The 23,854-nt window shown below is 44.7% G+C and overlaps 1 protein-coding gene across 8 annotated transcripts in view; it reads left to right on the forward strand.

The window, feature by feature from the left end:
* The window catches only part of zc3h13 (zinc finger CCCH-type containing 13), a 150,498-nt gene that overhangs the window by 60,240 nt on the left and 66,404 nt on the right, over positions 1-23,854 (forward strand). For 5 of the 8 annotated variants that reach the window (XM_068040171.1, XM_068040173.1, XM_068040174.1 and 2 more), the window contains 3 exons: positions 10,684-10,991; positions 18,024-18,548; positions 21,600-21,791. In XM_068040171.1, coding sequence (XP_067896272.1) covers positions 10,684-10,991; positions 18,024-18,548; positions 21,600-21,791 — 1,025 coding nt within the window. The remainder of the gene's footprint in view (positions 1-10,683; positions 10,992-18,023; positions 18,549-21,599; positions 21,792-23,854) is intronic. The other 3 variants (XM_068040172.1, XM_068040176.1, XM_068040178.1) reach the window with 1 other exon arrangement.

A 23,854-nucleotide genomic window follows, 5' to 3' on the forward strand; every position in this document is an offset into this window, starting at 1 on the left:
TTTGTACACCTCAATTATAACTCACCCCTCAGCCTCCTCTGTTCTAAGGAAAACAACCCTAGCCTATCCAATCTTTCCTCATAGCTGCAATTTTCAAGCCCTGGCAACATTCTTGTAAATCTTCTCTACTCTCTCCAGAGCAGTTATGTCCTTCCTGTAATGTGGTGACCTTTTTGTTAAACTTGCGTGCCCTTTTTAGAAGGCACTTCCCTGGGTCACATGTCTTTGTGTCCAAGAAGCCAAGAGCTGAATGATAGCAGTTCAGCAGGGGCAGTCCAACGAGTTTCCCTTCTCTCTCTTTGTAGAGAGGGAGATTCCTGACCTCTGACGAATGCATTGCCATGTGGTAGAGAGCAGAATGGGGCCTGTATCCACCTGCTCTGTGAAACTGTGCCTTGGTCCTCTGATGTTTCTTAATCGTGAAAATAATAGTTCTGGTATAAGCAACTCTGGGAGTGAATTAGCTCTGACTTTGCTACCCAGTGTTGCTGTTTCTCCCTTGGTTAATGCCATAGTGGGATTTTTCCTGGCTAGCATTCTTTATGAAAGCTGCAAATATACAGGGCGATGAGATCCTATAGATAAGTGCTCAGTTAAGAGAGTTTGTTGGAAAACCTGGAAACTATTGAACTATTATGCATGACTAAATTCTTTAATTTATAATACTATGCAGTTTTAGTCTGTCCAGCTTGTTTTGTTTGCTCAGGTTAAGGAGTGTGTCTGTTCGTTTAGAACCTTGGTTCCAGGTGGTTTTCTAACAAATGGATCAAAAATTGTTGCATTCAGTACACTTGCTACCTTAATGTTGCAATAAAATGTTTCAATAACTGGGTTCGTCTGTTGGTGGGTTTATTTGGTGGGAAGTGCCGGGGTGTAGTTTTTGGCATCATTTTCGACTTGGATGGGGGTGAGTAGTGGAAATGAAATTTTTTAATAGGGTAAGATACATGACAGTTTTTAAAAATGTTGTTTCAGGGAAGTGGCTGCTAACTGAAATTCTTTGTAAACCCAATTCTGTTTATTGCATTAAATTAAACTTTGTGATATCTGAGCATCATCCTCGTGGGCCGCATTTAGTTTTCAGCGCCATTTTCTACTGGGTTGGAGGTGAGGAGTGGAAATGAAATCTTTTCTTAGTGGGGTGAGATGCATGACAAATTTGTGAAAATGATATTTAAGGGAAGTGTTTGCTGACTAGGAGGAAGAAAAAATGCTCCCTGGGATAGGGTCAGGCGAGTTGCTGACCCCCTTTGTTCCTGGGGTAGGGTCAAGCTCTCTTCCGCCCCCCCCCCGGGTACAGTCAAGCGAGGTGCCTTTTCAGTACGGTCAGTTGAGGTGTCCCATATCTCTCCACCCCCCCCCACCCCCGGCGACTGCTCTCATCCTCCCAATACGCAGGGTTTGGGAAGTGAAGCTGAGCACATGCTGTCCCCACCTCCAAGCACAAACTCCCTCCAAACGTTAATTGTGGAACTGGGGGGTGCCTTCTGCAGCCTTGTGGGGGAGGGTGTTGGTGGAGGAAAAAAAACAGCGGAAAGTGAGGGAGCCCAACAACAAACATAACCCTGGCTAGAGAGATTGTGGGAGGGTGTGGAAACTGGACGACATGGGGAATGGGGATGGCATAGGATGAAAGGAATGGTATGGGGATGAATGGAATGTGAATGGGGGTGGCATGGGATGGGAATTCAAAGAAATACTGATGCAATAAAGCTACTAATTTCACTGCAGATGCTTTGGGGTCTCTGCTAGTTGTTTAATATGTTGTTGTGGAAGTTTATTTTGATGGTTGATTAAGCAGGGAATTATTAATTTGGGGGTAATCTTCAATTTCAAGTAATAAGTATATGAATAATTCTTTAGGAGCATTAAATTTGGGGATTTAACTGTTGTAACTTTGCATATAGTTATATCAATGATAAAACAGTTCAGTGAATTAGTTTAGTTTAGAGATACAGCACTGAAACGGGCCCTTCGGCCCACCGAGTCTGTGCCGACCATCAACCACCCATTTATACTAATCCTACACTAATTCCATATTCCTACCACATCCCCACCTGTCCCTATATTCTCCTACCACCTACCTATACTAGGGGAAATTTATAATGGCCAATTTACCTATCAACCTGCAAGTCTTTGGCATGTGGGAGGAAACCGGAGCACCCGGCGAAAACCCACACAGTCACAGGGAGAACTTGCAAACTCCGCACAGGCAGTACCCAGAATTGAACCCGGGTCGCTGGAGCTCTGAGGCTGCGGTGCTAACCACTGTGCCGCCCCAATAGAATAATATTTTTGTTCAATTTTGTTTTCTCCTTTCTGAAAGTCATTAAGAAATGTTGATAATGCAACTTTTGAAGAAATTATTTTAAAATTTTCTGAGATGAGAATGCAAGTGTCAAATTATTTACATATTTTTTGAAGGGATTTTTTTCCATTTAAGTAAGGAATAATTTTGGGTCTAATTTCAGATGAAGTATTTGGCAGGTGTGTGGATTAGGCAACTAGTGACCAATTGAAGGAGGGTCAACATTTTGCAATGATCAGAGGCCATAATTCATTCTTCAAGTTAACAATTGGTAACCTATGGAAGTTTTTGGTTGGACTTTAGCCCAGTGGAATATTGAAAAGGCACCCATATTAAATTACGAGATCCATTGTCTTGTGCGCCTTCAGACATAGAGCATGGTCTCAGTTATAGTTAGTGCCCTACCAAATTCACGGACCATGAAACCTCGGGTCCTCCATGAAATTGGCCACTTTGCGAGCTTCGCGCCTTTTGCTGATTGACACAAGGCTCAACTCGTTAATTGCTGGGCATGTTGTGAACATTGCGCATTTTACTGATTGACACAAAAGGCTCAACTCACTGGTAGATGAGGGAGGGCTTCCGGTGTAGTTTTGAGAGTAGCAGGCAAGTAAGAATTCCAGAATGAGCAAATCTAAAATGGCCACAACCATTACTGCACCACATCAAGGCTGCAATGTTTCATTTGATCACACATGACAGGCATTGGTTCATCACTACTTAGAGTCCAAAAGCCATCGCAGCAGAGAGTATCTGACACCACACTGCTGGAAAATGAACATGCAGAAAAAAAAGCAACGATTTCATCTCTTTTTAAGAAATTGACAGAGAGCTCAGAAAATTCAGTTGGTTACAGTGGAATTTATGGATGCTTTTGCAAGCTCCAGCATTTTTTTTCATGTGTTCTTGAGATGTGACGTCACTAGCTCGGGCAACATTTATTGCCCATCCCTAATTTCCCTTGAGAAGGTGATGGTGAGCTGCCTTCTTGAACCGCTGCAGTCTGTGTAGGGTAGATACACCCACAGTGCTATTAGGAAGGGAGTTCCAGGAGTTTGACCCAGCGACAGTGAAGGAGCAGCGATATAGTTCCAAGTGAGGATGGTGTGTGACTTGGAAGGGAACTTGCAGGTGGTGATGTTCTCATGCATCTGCTGCCCTTGTCCTTCTGAATGGAAGAGGTTGTGGTTTTGGAAGATGCTATCTAAGGAACCGTGGTGCATAGCTCCACTGTGTGTCGGTGGTGGAGGGAATGAATGTTTGTGGATGGGGTGCCAATCAAGCGGGCTGCTTTGTTCTGGATGGTGTTGAGCTTCTTGAGTGTTATTGGAGCGATCGTAATGCCATTTAATGTCAAGGGGAAATGGTTAGATTCTCTCTTGTTTGAGTTAGTCATTGCCCGGCACTTGTGTGGCGCGGTTGTTACTTGCTAACTGGCAGCCCAAGCCTGGATGTTGCTGCATTTCTACACGGACAGCCTCAGGAGTCGCGAATGGTGCTGAACATTGTGCAATCATCAGCGAACATCCCCACTTCTGACCTTATGATTGAAGGAAGGTCATTGATGAAGCAGCTGAAGATGGTTGGGCCTAGGACACTACCCTGAAGAACTCCTGCAGTGATGTCCTGGACCTGAGATCATTGACCTCCAACAACCACAAGCATCTTCTTTTGAGCTAGGTACGACTCCAACCAGCGGAGAGTTTTTCCCCCGATTCCCATTGACTCCAGTTTAGCTAGGGCTCCTTGATGCCATACTCGGTCAAAGGCTGCCTTGATGTCAAGGGCAGTTACACTCACCTCACCTCCTTGAGTTCAGCTCTGTGGTCCATGTTTGAACCAAGGCTGTAATGCGGTCAGGAGCTGAATGGCCCTAGCAGAGAACCCAAACTGAGCATCACTGAGCAGGTTATTGCTATGCAAGTGCCGCTTGATAGCACTGTCAGTGACACCTTCCATCACTTAACTGATACCACTTTACTAGATACCATTTGAAAAACTTAATCATCCAAAGCTGTCTTCATTCAAAGTAATGTGCAAAATGGTGGTTGCTTGCTAAGTGCAAACAAACTACAACAGTCCTACCTACCAAAGGTTTTTTGCTACACATTACAAGGAGATGAAGTCTGTGGAATGCAGATTCCCCCACCTTGCAAGGCTAGCACGGCACTGTCTGACAATTCCAATATACTCTGTGGACGCAGAGAGAGCTGTGTCTAAACACAGGTCTTCACAGATCAGAAACTGGAAATTAAGAAAGAGACATTGCTCCATGCTCACATTCAACCACTGAATTGTGTGAAGAATATGACCTGTTTATATAGTCAGTTTTTTACAGTAGTTTTTGAGTATGCAATAAATGCCATTTGAAACCAGAAACCTCCTTTGTCTTTTTTTGCTTTAAAGTGATAATTTTCATGGATTGTTGCAACACTGAAATTTACCATTTAAATAGGTGAAATTCACAATTCTTAAAATGCCGTGACCGTGAAATTTGCAAAATTTGACCATGAATTTGATAGGGCCCTAGTTTTAGCTAATTGTTCCCTTTCAAATTTTCTCCTGCTTATGGACAAGATTGTCGATTACAAGAGGAACATTCCCAAAACTGCCAGGTTTAAGAGGCTGTAGAAGGCAAGGAAACTGTTTTGGAAGTTGATATTACATGACGAATGATGCTTCAATATACAGAAACTTATGAGAGGGTTAATCAATGCCGCCTCTTTCCTTCCAAATAGTTTTGACAAAATAAAATTAATGCAGTTAGTATCATTGGTAGCCTATTGGCTAGCTATCTTTTTTCAGATGAAAGTGGTCAACCTGTTGCTGGATAACTCAGAAAATATCATTACAAATGGCGCACACCTTGTTTTTTGATGTTTTATCCGAAAAGACAATTTAATTAGAAGTTTGTTAGAATTACAAAATATAGAGGAACAAATTTGCAAGTAAATTACAGAAGTGCAAGAATTATAGAATAGTTATAATGGGGGACTTTCTATATCCGAATATAGACTGCGTAGTAATGTGATTCACTCTTAACTGCCCTCTGAAATGGCCTAGCAAGTTACTCCGTTATCAAGGGCAATTAGGGATGGGCAACAAATGCTGACATTGCCAGCGACGTCCACATCCCATGGGGAAAAAACAGTGTAAAGGTCATAGATGGGCAAGCGTTCCTATAGCATGTTCGGGAGAATTTCCTACTGCAGTATGTTTCCAGTCCAATGAGAAAGGAGGCATTGCTGGACCTGGTTCTTGGGAATGAGGTGGGCCATGTGGATCAAGTGTCAGTAAGGGAACATTTAGGGGATAGTGATCATTGTAGCATAAGGTTTAGGTTAGCTATGGAAAAGGACAAGGAACAATCTAGAGTGAGAATAATTAAGTGGGAGAAACCAATTTCAATGGGGTAGGAATGGATCTGGGTTAGATAAATTGGACTCAGGTTGGCAGGGAAGACGGTAATTGAACAATGGACTGCCTTTAAAGAAGAGATAGTTTGGGCACAGTCAAGGTATACTTACATGAAGGGGAAAGGTAGGGCACACAACTCCGGAGCTCCCTGGATAATGAGAGATAAAGGTGAAGATGAAAAAGTGTGCTTATGACAGATGTCAGGTGGATATTATAACTGAGAACCAGGCTGAATATAGAAGGTCCAGAGGGTAAATGAAAAATCAAGTAAGAGAAATGCAAAGAGGCTGGCGGCTGACATAACAAGGATTCCAGAGGTCCTCTAGGCATATAAATATTAAAAGGAGGAGTGGGTCCAATTAGGGACCAAAAAGGGGATTTACGCATTGAGGTAGGGGGCATAGCTAAGGTATTAAATGAATACTTTGCATTTGTCTTTACCTAGGAAGAAGATGCACAGGTATTGGTGAAAGAGGAGATAATTCAGACACTTGTGGAGCTTAAACTTTATAAAGAGAATGTATTAGGTAGGCTGTCTGTACTTAAAGTGGCTAAGGCACCAGGACCAGGTACTGAGGGAAGTGACTGGAAATTACAGAGGCACTGGCCATAATTTTCCAGTCTTCCATCGACTCGGGTGGTGCCGGAGGACTGAAGAATTTCAAATGTTACACTCTTGTTCAAAAAGGGGTGTAAAGATAAGCCCAGCAACTACAGGCCAGTCAGTTTAACCTTGGTGGGGAAGTTTCCAGAAACAATAATTCAGGACAAAATTAATAGTCAGTTGGACAAATGCAGGTTACTTAAGCAAAGCAAGCATGGATTTGTTACGGGCAAATTGTGTTGAATGAACTTGCTTGCGTTTTCTGAAGAGGTAACAGTGTGTTGATGAGGCTAATGCTGTTGATGTGGTTTATGTGCACTTCCAAAAGGCTTTGGATAAAGTGCCGCACAACAGACTAGTGAGCAAAGTTAGAGTTCATGGAATAAACAGGACGGTAGCAACATGGTATGAAATTGGTTGAGTGACAGGAAACAGAGAGTAGTGGTTAATGGTTGTTTGAGACTGGAGGAAGGTTTATAGTGGAGTTCCCCAGGGAACAGTATTAGGACCCCTGCTCTTTCTGATGTATATTAATGACCTATACCTTGGTGTCCAGGATACAGTTTCAAAATTTGTAGACGATACAAAACTTTTAAGTATTGTGAACAGTGAGGAGGTAGTGTAGAACTTCAAAAGGATATAGACAGGCTGGTGGAATGGGCAGACCAGTGGAGATTAAATTTAATGCAGAGTGTGAAGTGATTTATTTTGGTAGGAAGAATGTGAGAGACAATACAAAATAAAGGGTATAATTCTAAAGGGGGTGCAGGAGCAGAGGGACCTCAGTGTGTATGTGTATAAATCATTGAAGATGGCAGGACAAGCTGAGAGAGCAGTTAATAAAGCGCACAGCATCCTAGGCTTTAACAATAGGGGCACAGAGTACAAAAGCAAGGACGTTATATTGAACTTGTATAAAACGCTGGTTTGGGCTCAACTGGAGTATTACGTTCAGTTCTGGGCACCACACTTAAGGAAAAATGTGAAGGCATTAGAGATGGTGCAGAAAAGATTCACGAGAATGCTTCCAGGGATGAGAAACTTCAGTTCCGTAGATAGATTGGTGAAGTTGGGACAGTTTGCCTGGGAGAAGAGAGGTTTGAGAGGAGACTTGATAAAGCAGGGTTGTCCAACATACAGCCCACAGATGTATTTCAGAGATGAGAAATTTCCCATTGGCTTCTTCTTCCAGAAAGGCTTTTAAAAAACATTGCACTGTCACTTTCACGGCTGACAGTAGGAATAGCGCTTTTCCAACTTCGGACAGGTTCGGAGTTTTCCAGCAGGTTTTTAAAAAGAAAAGTCGGAACCCACCAGAAAATCCTGAATCTGTCCAAAGTTGGGAAAGCTCTGTTCCTGCTGTCAAATATGAAAGTGACAGCACGATGTTTTTAAAAAGAACTGACGAACCACAAACACAGATGATGTTTCCAGTTGTACTCTTAAAGTTCCTGTGCTGAGCGCTCCTGTTCCCTGCAACTGTCAGAGAGAGGGGGGGGCGGAGAGAGAGAGAGACGGGTGGGGGGCGGAGAGAGAGAGAGACGGGTGGGGGGCGGAGAGAGAGAGAGACGGGTGGGGGGCGGAGAGAGAGAGAGACGGGTGGGGGGCGGAGAGAGAGAGAGACGGGTGGGGTGGGGGGCGGAGAGAGAGAGAGACGGGTGGGGTGGGGGGCGGAGAGAGAGAGAGACGGGTGGGGTGGGGGGCGGAGAGAGAGAGAGACGGGTGGGGGGCGGAGAGAGAGAGAGAGACGGGTGGGGGGCGGAGAGAGAGAGAGACGGGTGGGGGGCGGAGAGAGAGAGAGACGGGTGGGGGGCGGAGAGAGAGAGAGACGGGTGGGGGGCGGAGAGAGAGAGAGACGGGTGGGGGGCGGAGAGAGAGAGAGACGGGTGGGGGGCGGAGAGAGAGAGAGACGGGTGGGGGGCGGAGAGAGAGAGAGACGGGTGGGGGGCGGAGAGAGAGAGAGACGGGTGGGGGGCGGAGAGAGAGAGAGACGGGTGGGGGGCGGAGAGAGAGAGAGACGGGTGGGGGGCGGAGAGAGAGAGAGACGGGGGCGGTGGGGGGAGGAGAGAGAGAGAGACGGGGGCGGTGGGGGGAGGAGAGAGAGAGAGACGGGGGCGGTGGGGGGAGGAGAGAGAGAGAGACGGGGGCGGTGGGGGGAGGAGAGAGAGAGAGACGGGGGCGGTGGGGGGAGGAGAGAGAGAGAGACGGGGGCGGTGGGGGGAGGAGAAAGAGAGACGGGGGCGGTGGGGGGAGGAGAAAGAGAGACGGGGGCGGTGGGGGGAGGAGAAAGAGAGACGGGGGCGGTGGGGGGAGGAGAAAGAGAGACGGGGGCGGTGGGGGGAGGAGAAAGAGAGACGGGGGCGGTGGGGGGGAGGAGAAAGAGAGACGGGGGCGGTGGGGGGGAGGAGAAAGAGAGACGGGGGCGGTGGGGGGGAGGAGAAAGAGAGACGGGGGCGGTGGGGGGGAGGAGAAAGAGAGACGGGGGCGGTGGGGGGGAGGAGAAAGAGAGACGGGGGCGGTGGGGGGGAGGAGAAAGAGAGACGGGGCGGTGTGGGGGAGGAGAAAGAGAGACGGGGGCGGTGTGGGGGAGGAGAAAGAGAGACGGGGGCGGTGGGGGGAGGAGAAAGAGAGACGGGGGCGGTGGGGGGGAGGAGAAAGAGAGACGGGGGCGGTGGGGGGGAGGAGAAAGAGAGACGGGGGCGGTGGGGGGGAGGAGAAAGAGAGACGGGGGCGGTGGGGGGGAGGAGAAAGAGAGACGGGGGCGGTGGGGGGGAGGAGAAAGAGAGACGGGGGCGGTGGGGGGGAGGAGAAAGAGAGACGGGGGCGGTGGGGGGGAGAGAGAGAGAGACGAGGGGCGCGCAAGAGAGAGTTTGGGGGGGTGCACAGAGAGCGAGGACAACACAGAGGGAGGCACAGAGAGGGAGAGAGAGTGATCAAGATCACTCCTGGAAGATGGATATCTATCTGGAATACTCTGCATCGCGACATCAAGTGTGCGGGCAAATATTGATTACTCTTGTAAGCAAAAAATGCCAGGTATCTCACTAAATCAGTGTCCAATATAATGACAAGAAGGTAAGTCAATAAATTAATCTTCGCATTACAAAGCTTCTTCACAAAATGCACATTTGTTGTTTTGATTAATAAGATTAATTTTTAATGCCTTTATCTTTCCGAAATTGTCTCACCAGCCACCGATGTAAGACAAAAACTGTAATGTGGCCCTCCCACGCGAAAAGGTTGGATAACCCTGTGTTAGAGGTATTCAAAATCATGAGGGGTCTGGCCAGAGTAGATAGGGGAAAACTGTTCCCATTGGTGGAAGAATCGAGAACGAAAGGGCACAGATTTAAGGTGATTGTCAAAAGAAGCAATGGTGACAAAAGGAAAAACTTTTCACGCAGTGAGTGGTTCGGATCTGGAATGCACAGCTTGAGATTGTGGTCGAGACAGGTTCAATCGTGGCATCCATGAGGGATTTGGATTGTTTTCTGGAAAGGAAGAATGTGCAGGTTTATGGGGAGAAGCTGGGGGAGAGGTTCTCGGTGAATTGCTCCATCAGAGAGTCAGCAGAGACACGATGGGCCAAATAGCTTCCTGCCATGCTGTGTAACCGTTCTGTGATGTGTGATTTATAGTTATTATGGTTGTTCAGAAATTTACAACTGCTCATCGTCTCTAGACTAATTTAAGTGGAAGACTAAATAGATCCCGTAGCCTGTGGTCACGCGGTCCTCAGCAGTGATAGATGCTCATGGTTCCTGCCCTCACATCTGTGTACTGCTGTGTTCTTTTCTTTTAAAATATTGAACCGCATACACTAGTATATGTGTTATATTCTAAACTTAGTGAAGCAGCCCAGCAGATTACAAGGGGCAGTTTTACATGGCACCACTGCCAGCATGGAGTATTGCTGGCAACCAATGTTGGTTGGAACACTGTCGTCCCCATCTTTGCTGATTACCCCACCATTAATGATTGCATTGTGAGTGAAAATTCACAATTATACCCCTTATAAATACAGCAATAACTCAGAATGAGAAAACTTAAGATTAACTATGAAGGTGTTTAAACACTGGTTTCTTGTATCTTTTCATCAACACAAAGGACACAAGCAGGCTTGAAAACATTTGTTCTGGCAGAAAACCTAGTATATATAGGGATGTCTGCTTGAATGGAGCCTCCCATTTCAAAACTTTGTTGAAAACTTCAATGCCAAATGTGAACCGGGATGTAAATTGGTTGAATATAAGTTGCAGTCTATTCTGATATTTGCAGAATCGCACTGATATTTCAAGGCTTTTTAAAAATACTTTAAGTATTTGAATTAACTTTTAAAATGTTGCCCTTTTAGCAGATCACCTTCTTCCCAGAGACAACATCAAACTCCCACAGTATCTAGACAGCACTCCCCATCATCACGGTCAGGTTCAACTGGAACGAGACGATCCCCTTCCCCACACCACAAACGATCCACTTCGCCGTCCTACCGTCGTGCTGCATCTCCTTCTCGAAGACGTTCCCCTTCACCATATGCTCCACGTTCTTCTTCTCCGCAGAGAAAGCAGAGTCCAATAAGACATAGGTCCTCTGGAAGAGAAAAAGGCAAACACGAACAAGAAAAATCCCCATTGCAAGAGCGACGTCGTGAGAAAAGGGAAGGTAAAAACAAATGGCTTTTGAGAAAGATTAAGCAAAGTTCAAGTACACCTTTTTTTAAAACAAAAAGTTCCAATTGGTTGCATCAGATCTGGTGTGCTGGAATACTGATGAGAGAATCATATCTATAAACTTTGATTTTTTTATATATTGTTACAAGTACTCCTGCTACTGCACAGAGTAAGACACTGGTTCACATATGCAATTCCCCACATAGTGAGCTCTATTCTTATCAAAGTAGTAGGAGTGAGTAGGAGCAGTTGGACCTTTGTGTACCTTTTACAAACCAGTTAGACCAACAACAGCAGCCTTGAAGCATCTCAAACCTCTCAATGTGGAAGTTGTGCCTGGTGTGTGCATTCCCTAAGGCAGGATGAATTACTTTTTAATTGAAATAAAGCAGACATTTAAGAGGTGCTGTCTGACGTTAAGTGGTGCTAGTAGTACAAACTTGGGCCCCCTGCTGAGGTCAACAGCCACTCAACAGTGCGTTTAGTGCTGGGCTACACGCTGCTATCATTTAAATTAGCAGGCAGCGCAAAGTTTGCATGCTGCCTACATTGGAGGGAATGGTCACTGATTAATCACACAGCGTGATCCCTGCGCCCATTTTTGGGGGCTTTCAAGTTTTGCCTGCCTCCATGGTGTTTCCAGAGAAATTATCACCTTTTTTCTTTCCTTTTGTGCCTTTTTAATTTGTGTATTTATTTCTTCTGAGTGGCAACTGGACTCTGATGTTATCCATCATTAAACAGGTTGTCAAAACATTCCCATTAAGAGGAGTACCAAAAGATTTCCAATTCTATGTTGATGTTGTGTTCTTCGTGAAAGCCACACTATTTGTTATGTGTCCTCTCATCCTATCCTTCTACACTTCTCTGCTGGATGATGTACTGCCCTCAGCTTTTCTTGTCACTAAGTACTTGGGAGTGAATTTTCAATTCTCTTACCAAGTCATCCTGACAAATGGGAGGGTCTGGCGAGGTGGATGGCCGTCCTAGAAGAGCAACAATTTTTACTTGTGTAGTCCATCCGAATCAAAGAATATCTCAAAGTACTTATCAAGGAAGCAATGAACCCAAGCAGGAAGTGAGACTTGAGACTGAAGATACTCTCGTATGAGCCACCAGTAGAGAGGAAGGGAAGAAATTGGGCAAAGGAAAAACCTTTGAATTGAATATGGTGAGAGAAGTGAAGGATAATAAGCTTTTTAGTTATTTTAAAAGATAATGAAGACCGAGGAATGGGGTCACTGAGATGAGATGAGGACACGACAACTGATATTACATTGGTTGCAAAAGTGCTAAATACATTTTTTGCCTCAGTTTTTTTTACCAAGGAGGAGGCTGGTAATTAATTTGATCTGGGTAGGGAACTCGATAGAGTGTTGCCGAACAGCTGTGCAGTCTTAAGGGAAATAAATCTCAGGCTGGATAAGATGTATCAGAGGATCCTGAACAACGGAAGGGGAAAATTGCAGGAACTCTGGTGCAAATCTTCCAGAAATCATTGACTGCTGGAGAGGTGCCTGGCGACTGGCGAAAAACAGATAATACTCACTATTTTTAAACAAAATGGTAGCAAAAAGCACCCAGGAAATTGCAGAGCAGTGAGTTTTATGTCTATTGTCGGTAAAGTTATGGCAACCCTTATTTAAAATAAGGTCATGAAGCATCTGAATAGAAATAAAATCATAAAAGACAGCCAATATGCATACATGATGGGGACGTTTTGTCAATGTAACTTTCTAGTTTTCTTTGAGGATGTGACAGAGGTTTGTTTGGGGTAAGGCAGTAGATGTGATGTACTTGGATTTCCTCTGGAAAGGCTGGTACTGAAAATAACAAAAAAAGTGGGAATCAGTGGAAATATTGTACATAGATATGTAATTGGTTGGCCAATAGAACCCATAGGGTGGTGGTGCAGGAATTGCTATCAGCCTTAAAGAATATTACCAGTGGGGTCCCACAAGGATTTTTTATGGAATCTCTTGATTAGTATCTGCATAATGCTAAGTGACAGTGAGTAAAGCAAATCAGATGTTGGGATCTATTAAAAAGTCAACATTGAGCAAAAATAGTGAGGTAATCCTGCCACTTCATAAAACATTGCAAGCACAGTTAAAATGCTATGCACAGTTCTGGTTCTCTCAGTACTAAAACGATATTGCAGGTATTGAAAGGATACAGAAGAGAGGCAACCAGAATGATTGAGGGGGTGGAGAGATTGGATTATGAGGAGTAATTATGTAAATTAAGCATGTTCTCACTGATGAAAGGTTAAGAGGTGATCTGATTGCTGTTCTTAGGATACTAAATGGACCAGATAATATCATGACTAGCAGTTTAACCTTAACCAAAACAGTCGAACCAGGGGACTTTTCAAAGAGGTAATTTTAAAACTAATCTGTGGAAACATTATTTCAGTGAGCAAATGGTAAATCTATGGAACAGGCTCTCTATGCTTCTCTAGTGAATCCTGACACAAGGGGATGATCTCCAGGAGGTTATTTGTCAACTGAGAGACAGAACATCAAAACAATCATCTGATAAAATTAAGAAAGAACGTGAGAACAAATCACAGGTACGTTACAGGCCCTTAGAGGAGAGGACTTGGGATCATTGGAATTGCTAGATGAAAAAAGACTAAGGTCAATCTCGTTCTTCTATCCTGGTAGTTACATCACAAAACGATAATGGAGCTGTTGGCTAATTATAGCCATCAATCTCGATCAGTTAGTCTACAACAGAATTCGATATGAGGCAAGAAACCCACAGTAATAGAGAGCTTTAGAAATAGAGGTCCAAAGTTACTTGTTCCTCCCAAGCCTATGGGTTCTATTGGCCAACCAATTACATATCTATGTATAATATTTCCACTGATACCCACTTTTTTTTAGTTTTCAGTACCAGCCTTTCCAGAGGTAGAGGCAGTTAGTATTGAATTATTCCAATGCAGTTGAGTTAGATTTCTTCCAGGATGTGGGATACAGTATATGAGTATACAATATAATAATTTTTCAATCCTTGAAACCAGCATGAAATTTTAACTGTATTGTCCTGTATTGCTCCTTTCATGTCATAGAATTTTTTTTTCACATCCAAATGCACTTGACTAATTTTTGCATGGCAACTCCACAAGCTGCATCATGTCATTTCAAATGTAGATATCAGGCCACTCTCTGGCTCAGCTACTCCTTCTAACTTGTTCTCTCACAGTGCATCATTAATACTAATTGAATTCTTTGTGATCATTTAAGTGATGGTGTTAGCCATGGCTCAGTTGATAGTACCCTCACCTCCGAGTCAGAAGGTTGTAGGTTCAAGTCCTTCTGCGGACCTGAGTACAAATTCAAAGCTGACACTCTAGTGCAGTACTGAGGGAGTGCTGCACTGTCGGAGGTGCCATTCTTTCAGATGACATGTTGAACCAAAGTACTGTTTTTCCTCTCAAATGATATAGAAGATCCCATGACACTAAAGTGCAGGTGAGTTATCTCTGGTGGCCCAGCCAATGTTTATCCCTCAATCAATATCACAAAAACAGATTATCTGATCATTATCACAGTGATGTTTGTGGGACCCTGCTGTGCAGAAATTGGCTGCCCTGTTTTCTACATTACAGTGGTGACCACTTCAAAGCACTTCATTGGCTGTAAAGCACTTAGAGATGTCCTGCGATCTGAAAGGGACTACAGAAATGCAGATCTTTTCTTTCTTTAACTTGTAAAAGAGATACTAATGACAAACTCCTTGAACTGCTAAACAGGCCCATTCTTACGACAAGTGCCAGCCCTTTAGAAATGTTTTGTAAACTAACTACCCTTGGTTATGTCTGCTATTTGTTTCATTGTTCGAATGAGTCTGAGCTATTTGTGGACAATGAATTCCTTTCCTTTTTTGGCCTCCTTGTCTCGAGAGACAATGGGTAAGTGCCTAGAAGTGGTCAGTGGTTTGTGGAGCAGCGCCTGGTGTGGCTATAAAGGCCAATTCTAGAGTGACAGATTCTTCCACAGGCAGTGCAGGTAAAGTTGGTTGTCAGGGCTGTTTCACAGTTGGCTCTCTCCTTACACTGCTGTCTCTTTTCCTGCCAACTGCCCAGTCTCTTCGACTCGCCTCTGTTCAGCCCCGCCTTTCTGGCTGTCCGCCAGCTCTGGCAATTGCTGGCAACTGGCTCCCACGATTTGTGGTCAATGTCGCAAGACTTTAGAATTTAGAACATTACAGCGCAGTACAGGCCCTTCGGCCCTCGATGTTGCGCCGACCATCTGACCTACACTATTCCATTTTCATCCATATGTCTATCCAATGACCACTTAAATGCCCTTAAAGTTGGCGAGTCTACTACTGTTGCAGGCAGGGCGTTCCACGCCCCTACTACTCTCTGCGTAAAGAAACTACCTCTGACATCTGTCCTATATCTTTCACCCCTCAACTTAAAGCTATGTCCCCTCGTGTTTGCCATCATCATCCGAGGAAAAAGACTCTCACTATCCACCCTATCTAACCCTCTGATTATCTTGTATGTCTCTATTAAGTCACCTCTCCTCCTCCTCCTCTCTAACGAAAACAACCCCAAGTCCCTCAGCCTTTCCTCGTAAGACCTTCCTTCCATACCAGGCAACATCCTAGTAAATCTCCTCTGCACCCTTTCCAAAGCTTCCACATCCTTCCTATAATGCGGTGACCAGAACTGCACGCAATACTCAAGGTGCGGCCTCACCAGAGTTTTGTACAGCTGCAGCATGACCTCGTGGCTCCGAAACTCGATCCCCCTACTAATAAAAGCTAACACACCATATGCCTTCTTAACAGCCCTATTAACCTGGGTAGCAACTTTCAGGGATTTATGTACCTGGACACCAAGATCTCTCTGCTCATTTACACTACCAAGAATCTTCCCATTAGCCCAGTACTCTGCATTGCTGTTACTCCTTCCAAAGTGAATCACCTCACACTTCTCCGCATTAAACTCCATTTGCCATCTCTCAGCCCAGCTCTGCAGCCTATCTATGTCCCTCTGTACCCCACAACACCCTTCGACACTATCCACAACTCCACCGACCTTCGTGTCATCCGCAAATTTACTAACCCACCCTTCTACACCCTCATCCAGGTCATTTATAAAAATGACAAACAGCAGTGGCCCCAAAACAGAACCTTGCGGTACACCACTAGTAACTAAACTCCAGGATGAGCATTTGCCATCAACCACCACCCTCTGTCTTCTTTCAGCTAGCCAATTTCTGATCCAAAGCTCTAAATCACCTTCAACCCCATACTTCCGTATTTTCTGCAATAGCCTACCGTGGGGAACCTTATCAAACGCCTTACTGAAATCCATATACACCACATCCACGGCTTTACCCTCATCCACCTGTTTGGTCACCTTCTCGAAAAACTCAATAAGGTTTGTGACTTAATGTCGCGTTTGCAAAGTCTTTAAAGCGGAGACATGGACAGCCGGTGGGTCTGATACCAGTGACGAGCTCGCTGCACAATACGTCTTGGGGATCCTGCCATCTTCCATGTGGCTCACATGGCCAAGCCATCTCAAGCGCCACTGGCTCAGTAGTGCGTACATGCTGGGGATGTTGGCTGCCTCGAGGACTTCTGCATTGGAGATGCGGTCCTGCCACCTGATGCCAAGTTATCTCCAGAGACAACGAAGATGGAATGCGTTGAGACATCGCTCTTGGCTGACCTACGTTGTCCAGGCCTTGCTGCCGTAGAGCAAGGTATTGGGGACACAGGCTTTAAACACTCGGACTTTTGTGTTCCGTGTCAGTGCCCCATTTTCCCACACTCTCTTGCCCAGTCTGGGCATAGCAGCAGACACCTTTCCCATGCGCTTGTTGATTTCTGCATCGAGAGACAGGTTGCTGGTAACGGTTGAGCCCAGGTAGGTGAACTCTTGAACCACTTCCAGAGTGTGGTCGCCGATATTGATTGATGGAGCATTTCTGATGTCCTGTCCCATGATTGTTTTCTTGAAACTGATGGTTAGGCCACATTTTTTGCAGACAGCTTGTGGGGACACTGCTACTCGGTGGATTACTCCAATGAATTATACCCTATTAGGTTCTCAGATTATGATATTTTAAAAAAACACAATCAACAGATTTTAATATATTTCTGAAATCGCAAAGTTAAATCTTTCTTTCATTGAATTCAAAAATTAGTACAATGAAGATTTCTTTGTCCCCACTGTCTCCAGGAATAAGTGGTACTCACCCTTCATTAAGTACCTTGCCCTGCTATCTCTAGAATTGTAGATATTCATTGCATCAAATTACTGAATGGTTCAACATAATAACAAAATAGGAGCAGGAGTAGTTCGCAGGGCTAGTTGAGCCTACTCCACCATTCAGTATGATCCTGGCTGATGTTGGGCTTCGACTGCACCTTTCTGCCCTGCTTCCCATATCCCTTGATTCCCTGAGAGACCAAAAATCTGTCTATCCCAGCCTTTAAATATATTCAATGATGGAGCATCCACTACCCTCTGGGGTAGAGAATTCCAAAGATTCACAACCCTTCGAGGGAAGAAATTTCTCCTCATCAGTCCTAAATAATCGTCCCCTTATCCTGGGACTGTGCACCATGTTTTAGATTCCCCAGCCAGTGGAAACAATCTCTGTGTCTACCTGTCAAACCCCTTCAGAATCTTGGAACCACTCAGCAGGTCTGGCAGCATCTGTGAAAAGAGAAGCATAGTTAACGTTTTGGGTCAGTGACCCTTCTTTGGAACCGAATTGTCTTATGACCAATGACTAGGTTCTCAACAGTACTTGAAATTATCTGTTCTGATGAAAGGTCATTGACCTGAAACATTAACTCTGCTTTTCTCCACAGTTGCTGCCAGACCTGCTGAGTATTTCCAGCACTTTTTGTTTTTATTTCAGATTTCCAGCATCTGCAGTATTTTGCTTTTATTTACTTGAAATTATCTGGATGCTTAATTTGCACAACACATACTTCGTCCTAACTAAAAAGCTCATTTTGTTCTAACACTAATTACAGGTTTTCTTTTTAGAAAGCAGAGGAAAACGGGAACGAGAAAAGGAGAGCAAAGATAGTCGTGACCAACGGGATTATGAACTGGATCAGGGTACACTCCAAGAAAGGGATGAGCGAATGCACAGGGAAAGCCGCGATACCCGAAACAGTCGAGATCGCAAAGAAACAAAAGAGAATAGTGAACGCAGAGAGCACAGGGAATCTCGTGAGGCACGTGATACAAGAGACACTCGAGATTACAGGGACAGCAAAGACTCTCGCGATTTGAGAGAACCACGTTCTGGACGAGATGCTCATGACTATAGAGAAAGCAGAGACTCCCATCGGAAAGATGAACAGTATCATGAAGACCGCAATTACAGCCGTAGCCATGGCAGAGATGAAAATTCCCGAACTGACGCCAGGAGCGAGAGCAGGAATGACGCCAGGAGCGAGAGCAGGAATGACGCCAGGAGCGAGAGCAGGAATGACGCCAGGAGCGAGAGCAGGAATGAAAGGACAGCCAGGGGGAGAGGGAGAGGATCAGATTTAACCGAAAAGGGTGAGACTTAAATGTTTTTATTTTAGTCTTATGAATTCTGGGTCCATTACACAAGGTTTACTACCACTAGTGCACTCAATTCCTGAGGGAGACTTCCAGAATCTTTTCTAGTTCAATTTTGCAAGCATAGTAAAACCCAAAATAAATACTAGAGAAGAGAGTTCGGTGGGAGATTTCTGATGGTCACAATAGTGAAATCAGAAATGTGTACAAAGAACATTTACAATTCTGCTCGCGACGGTGAACAGCAGGAAAATCATCTCATACATGACTTACTGAAGATGAGTGATGAGTGACTTAATTTGAGTGAGAGATCGGTAAGTAAGTTTTAATTTATAAGTCATACATGTTAAACTCCAGAAAGCTTATTATGGAAGGATAATGATGGAGCCTCTCTTTATTCAGTTTCACATTGATTGTACAACGTAAATGGATTACAAACATGCAGCTCCTCATTCAAAACCCTTCACCATTCTCACTAAGTGACGCTTTTAAGTGCTCAAGTAAGACTCCAATTAACACTGTCCACTTGTGTATAATCAAACAATTGATGCATAATTCACAGATTAACAGTGCACACTGATAAGTTGAATTTTGCCAATGTGCTTGTCATTTAAAAAATTGTTGCCAAAAGAATGCAACAAATGTTTCTTCTAAAGTGAATTTCACACTGATGGCTGGAACACGACTTTCCATTGTGCCAATAATTTTGTATCTCCTCGCATCCTGGCTCATGAATTGAGCTGTCATTCCAGTAATCTGTGCTTTAGGATTTGGGTCCAAATTTACTTGATTGTTTTATTTGACCTGAATCATCCTCCTCGGCCGCAGTTGCACACTCAAGTCCTGACGTGCTCTGATTCACTGCTCCGCTAGGACAAGACCTGATCTGGCATCTTTTCAGCATCTGTCCCTCAAAGGTTCTTTCAGATACCTGACCACAAATGGCATGCGCTGAAGTGTCCTGACTTGTAACCATCACTTCTCCTGCCTGGTTTGCCTTTTCTTCCCTTGCTGATATTTCCTGGTGGTCTTGATCTAATGGTTGGAGAGGCCTATATAGAGTTGACAGGATGGACCTGTTTCCCCTAGTGGAGAGGTCAGTTACCAGGGGGCACAGATTTAAGGTGATTGTTAGAAGGATTAGAGGGGACATGAAGAAAAACTTTTTCACCCAGAGGGTGGTGGGGGTCTGGAGTTCATTGCAAGGAACGGTGGTGGAGGCAAAAACCCTCAATTCTTTTAAAAGGTACCTGGACATGCACCTAAAGTGCTATAACCGGCAAGGCTATGGGCCAGGTGCTGGAAGGTGGGATTAGATTGGGCAGCTAGTTTTTTTTCTGGCCGGCAGACAGACAACGGGCTGAATGGCCTCCTGTGATGTAATTTTTCTATGGTTCTGTGGATCTGTGAGTTTGAATATGTGGAATTCTGAAAGTAAAAGTTGACCTCTCTTAAATTAACAAAAGGTTGAATATTTCTATGTAGAATAAAACTACTGGGAGTGAGAGTACCCCCTGCTTGAAATTGAGAGTAGGAAACTACAATCTGGGTGACTTACTTGTACATTAATTCAGAGTAACACCATTCTCGTGAGCAGCGCGTCCCTTAAATTGAAGGAGCTTATTACCTTGACACACTGATCAATGGTTTCACAGAATCCAGAGCAGCTGTGGATGGCTGATTTTAGAAACTGGAAAACAGAGAATCTGACCTGCATGTCAAGTTACTGCCCTGAATGAGATTGTATGATCTTGGTAAAAGTAGGTGGATGATGCCAACAATCTAAGCAGGAAGATATTTGCTACTTACAAAACCTAAAAATTGACTGATTGGTGTCATTCGCATCTGAGTCAAACCCCACTTCAGGGCTTGGAACAAATAATCTAGTCTGACACTTCAGTGCAGCAATAAAAAGCTAACATTTAGTTTAGTTTAGAGATACAGCACTGAAACAGGCCCTTCGGCCCACCGAGTCTGTGCCGACCATCAACCACCCATTTTTATACTAATCCTACACTAATCCCATATTCCTACCACATCCCCACCTGTCCCTATATTTCCCTACCACCTACCTATACTAGGGGCAATTTCTAATGGCCAATTTACCTATCAACCTGCAAGTCTTTGGCATGTGGGAGGAAACCGGAGCACCCGGAGGAAACCCACGCAGACACAGGGAGAACTTGCAAACTCCACACAGGCAGTACCCGGAATTGAACCCGGGTCACTGGAGCTGTGAGGCTGCGGTGCTAACCACTGCGCCACCACCAAAACATTAACTGGTCCTTTATACCAATAATGTTTATGTTCAAATTACTTCAAACGTAATTAATTGGTTGTGAATCGTTTGTGAAGTTCTGAGGATGTGAAAGGAGCTATATGCAACCAAGTTCTTTTTTTCTAGTGTCTCTTGTTGATAGAACTGAGGACCTTTGCTAAACTTGGCAATTGCATTTGTTATAATCTTTAGGTAATCCATTATTAAGCATGGCTTGGCCAACTAGTAGAGTTTTTCCCCCTGATGTTCGTTAACAAGTTAGAGTCCATTTTATTTGCACCATAGCATGAAGAGGTCCTCTTCACACTATCTTTCTGCTATTTTGTTCAAATTGATCTATTTACATTCCCTTCAGATTTTCACTTATCTCTTCTAATCTGTGTTGCTACCTGTGCTTCCTGTAGTTTGTCAGTGGGTTTGCCTACATAAAGGGAAATGAGTAAAAATTTACATTGTTCTGCTTGTCATACCGCACAGCCTTTATCAGAAATGAAACTACTGTTTAGGCATTAGAGATGTTTGACAGCATGGAATCTGAGTAAAAAACAACATTCAACCCTAATTTTCACAACTTGAGACGGCAGTCAATTTTTGTAATTGACCTTAAATTTCGAAAGGCCTTTTCTGTTCATTAATCGAGATTCTGTAGAAAACATCCTCATACTTATTCAGTGATAGTATCAAAGACCTCATTATAAAGAGGATCTGCTAAGTTTCTGGTGAAGTGCTCATTTTGTATCACAAAATAAACAATTCTATGATCTCTGCAGGGAGCCGTGGAACAACTAGAGGCACTCAATTTGACATACACAGCACGAGCAGCAGTTACCATGAAAACTGGGATACAAGAAGTGGATACACAGACAGAGATCGATATGATCGAGACCAAAGCAGAGATGCTTCCTTTGACAGGCGTGGTCATACAGAAAGGGATAGACGTGAAAATAGAGATCGCGAAAGAGGTAAGGGCAGCAATTGATGGTGACAGTGGTATGTTGAAGGCAAATCAGTCTTCCTGTAACTTGAGCTCAGATCTGTAAATGTTTCTTTTGAAAGTTCTCAGTGTCCTACATTTTGAAAAAGGATGGCCTATTTTCAATATTGAAAGTAAATTTGAAATTTTGTCCTTCTAGACTTTACGGCAATTCAGAAGGGCTGAGGCAAGGTGGAGATGGGTAATCGAGGTGGAAGTAGGCAGTCTACGTGATATGGAGGATATGGGGTTGGAAGCTCAGCTAATGGTCAAATAGGGACTCCTCAGATCCTGAAGCTGTCTGTTTTCAGATGCAGCAAGACCTGAACACTCTGCATTGACTTAGGCACTGGAAACGACAATGGCATACCCAGCCCTGTCGACCCTGCAAAGTCCTCCTTACTAACATCCGGGGTCTTGTGCCAGAATAGGGAGAGCTATTATTTAGTCAAGCAACAGCCTAACGTAGTCATACTCACGGAATCATACCTTACAGGCAATGTCCCAGACACCGCCATCACCATCCAAGATATGTCCTGTTCCACCGGCAGGACAGACCCACCAGAGGTGGGTATATAGTCGGGAGGGTGTTGGCCTGGGAATTCTCAACATCGACTCCGGACCCCATGAAGTCTCATGGCATCAGGTCAAACATGGGCAAGGATACCTCCTGCTGATTACCACCTACAGCCCTCCCTCAGCTGGTGAATCAGTACTCCTGCATGTTGAACACCACAATTGGAAGAAGCACTGAGGGTAGCAAGGGCACAGGATGTACTCTGGGTGGGGGACTTCAATGTCCATCACCAACAGTGGCTCAGTAGCACCACTACTGACCGAGCTGGCCAAATCCTAAAGGACATAGCTGCTAGACTGGGTGTGCGGCAGGTGGTGAAGAACCTACTTGACCTTGTCCTGACCAATCTACCTGTCGCAGATGCATCTGTCTATGACAGTATTGGTAGGAGTGACCACTGCACAGTCCTTGAGGATGCCTTCATCGTGTTGTGTGGCACTACCACCGTGCTAAATAGGATAGATTTCAAACAGATCTAGCAACTCAAAACTGGGCATCCATGAGACCTTGTGAGCCATCAACAGCAGTAGAATTGTATTCAACCACAATCTGTAACCTCATGGCCTGGCATATCCCCCACCAGTATTACCATCAAGCCGGGGGAACCATCCCTGGTTCAATGAGTGCAGGAGGACATGCCAGGAGCAGCATCAGACGTACCCAAGAATGAGGTGTCAGCCTGGTGAAGCTAGAACACAGGACTACTTGCATGCCAAACAGCAGAAGCAGCATGCGATAGTCAGGGCTAAACGATTCCACAACCAATGGATCAGATCTAAGCTCTGCAGTCCTGCCCCATCCAGTTGTGAATGGTGGTGGACAATTAAACAACAAACTGGAGGAGGAGGCTTCACAAATATCCCCATCCTCAATGATGGGGGAGCCCAGCACATCAGTGCAAAAGACAAGACTGAAGCATTTGCATCGATCTTCAGCCAGAAGTGCTGAGTGGATGATCCATCTCGGTCTCCTCCTGAGGTCACTATCATCACAGATGCCAGACTTCAGCCAATCCGATTCACTCCATGTGACATCAAGTAACGGCTGAAGGCACTGGATACTGCAAACACTATGGGCCCTGACAACATTCCAGCAATTATACTGAAGACTTGTGCTCCAGAACTAACAGCACCCCTAGTCAAGCTGTTCCAGTACAGCTACAACACTACAACAATGTGGAAAATTGTCCAGGTATGTCCTGTAAACAAAAAGCAGGACAAATCCAATTTGGCCAATTGACCTATCCGTCTACTCTCGATCATCAGCAAAGTGATGGAAGGGGTCGTCGACAGTGCTATCAAGTGGCACTTGCCACCTGCTCGCTGGCACTCAGTTTGGCTTCCGTCAGGGCTGCACAGCCCCTGACCTCATTGTCGCCTTTATCCAAACATGGACAAAAGAGCTGAACGCGAGAGGTGAGGTGAGTGTGACTGCACTTGATAAAAAGGCAGCATTTGACCAAGTATGGCATCAAG

The sequence above is a fragment of the Heterodontus francisci genome, chromosome 10, assembly GCF_036365525.1.
Source record: "Heterodontus francisci isolate sHetFra1 chromosome 10, sHetFra1.hap1, whole genome shotgun sequence".
Lineage (NCBI taxonomy): Eukaryota > Metazoa > Chordata > Chondrichthyes > Heterodontiformes > Heterodontidae > Heterodontus > Heterodontus francisci.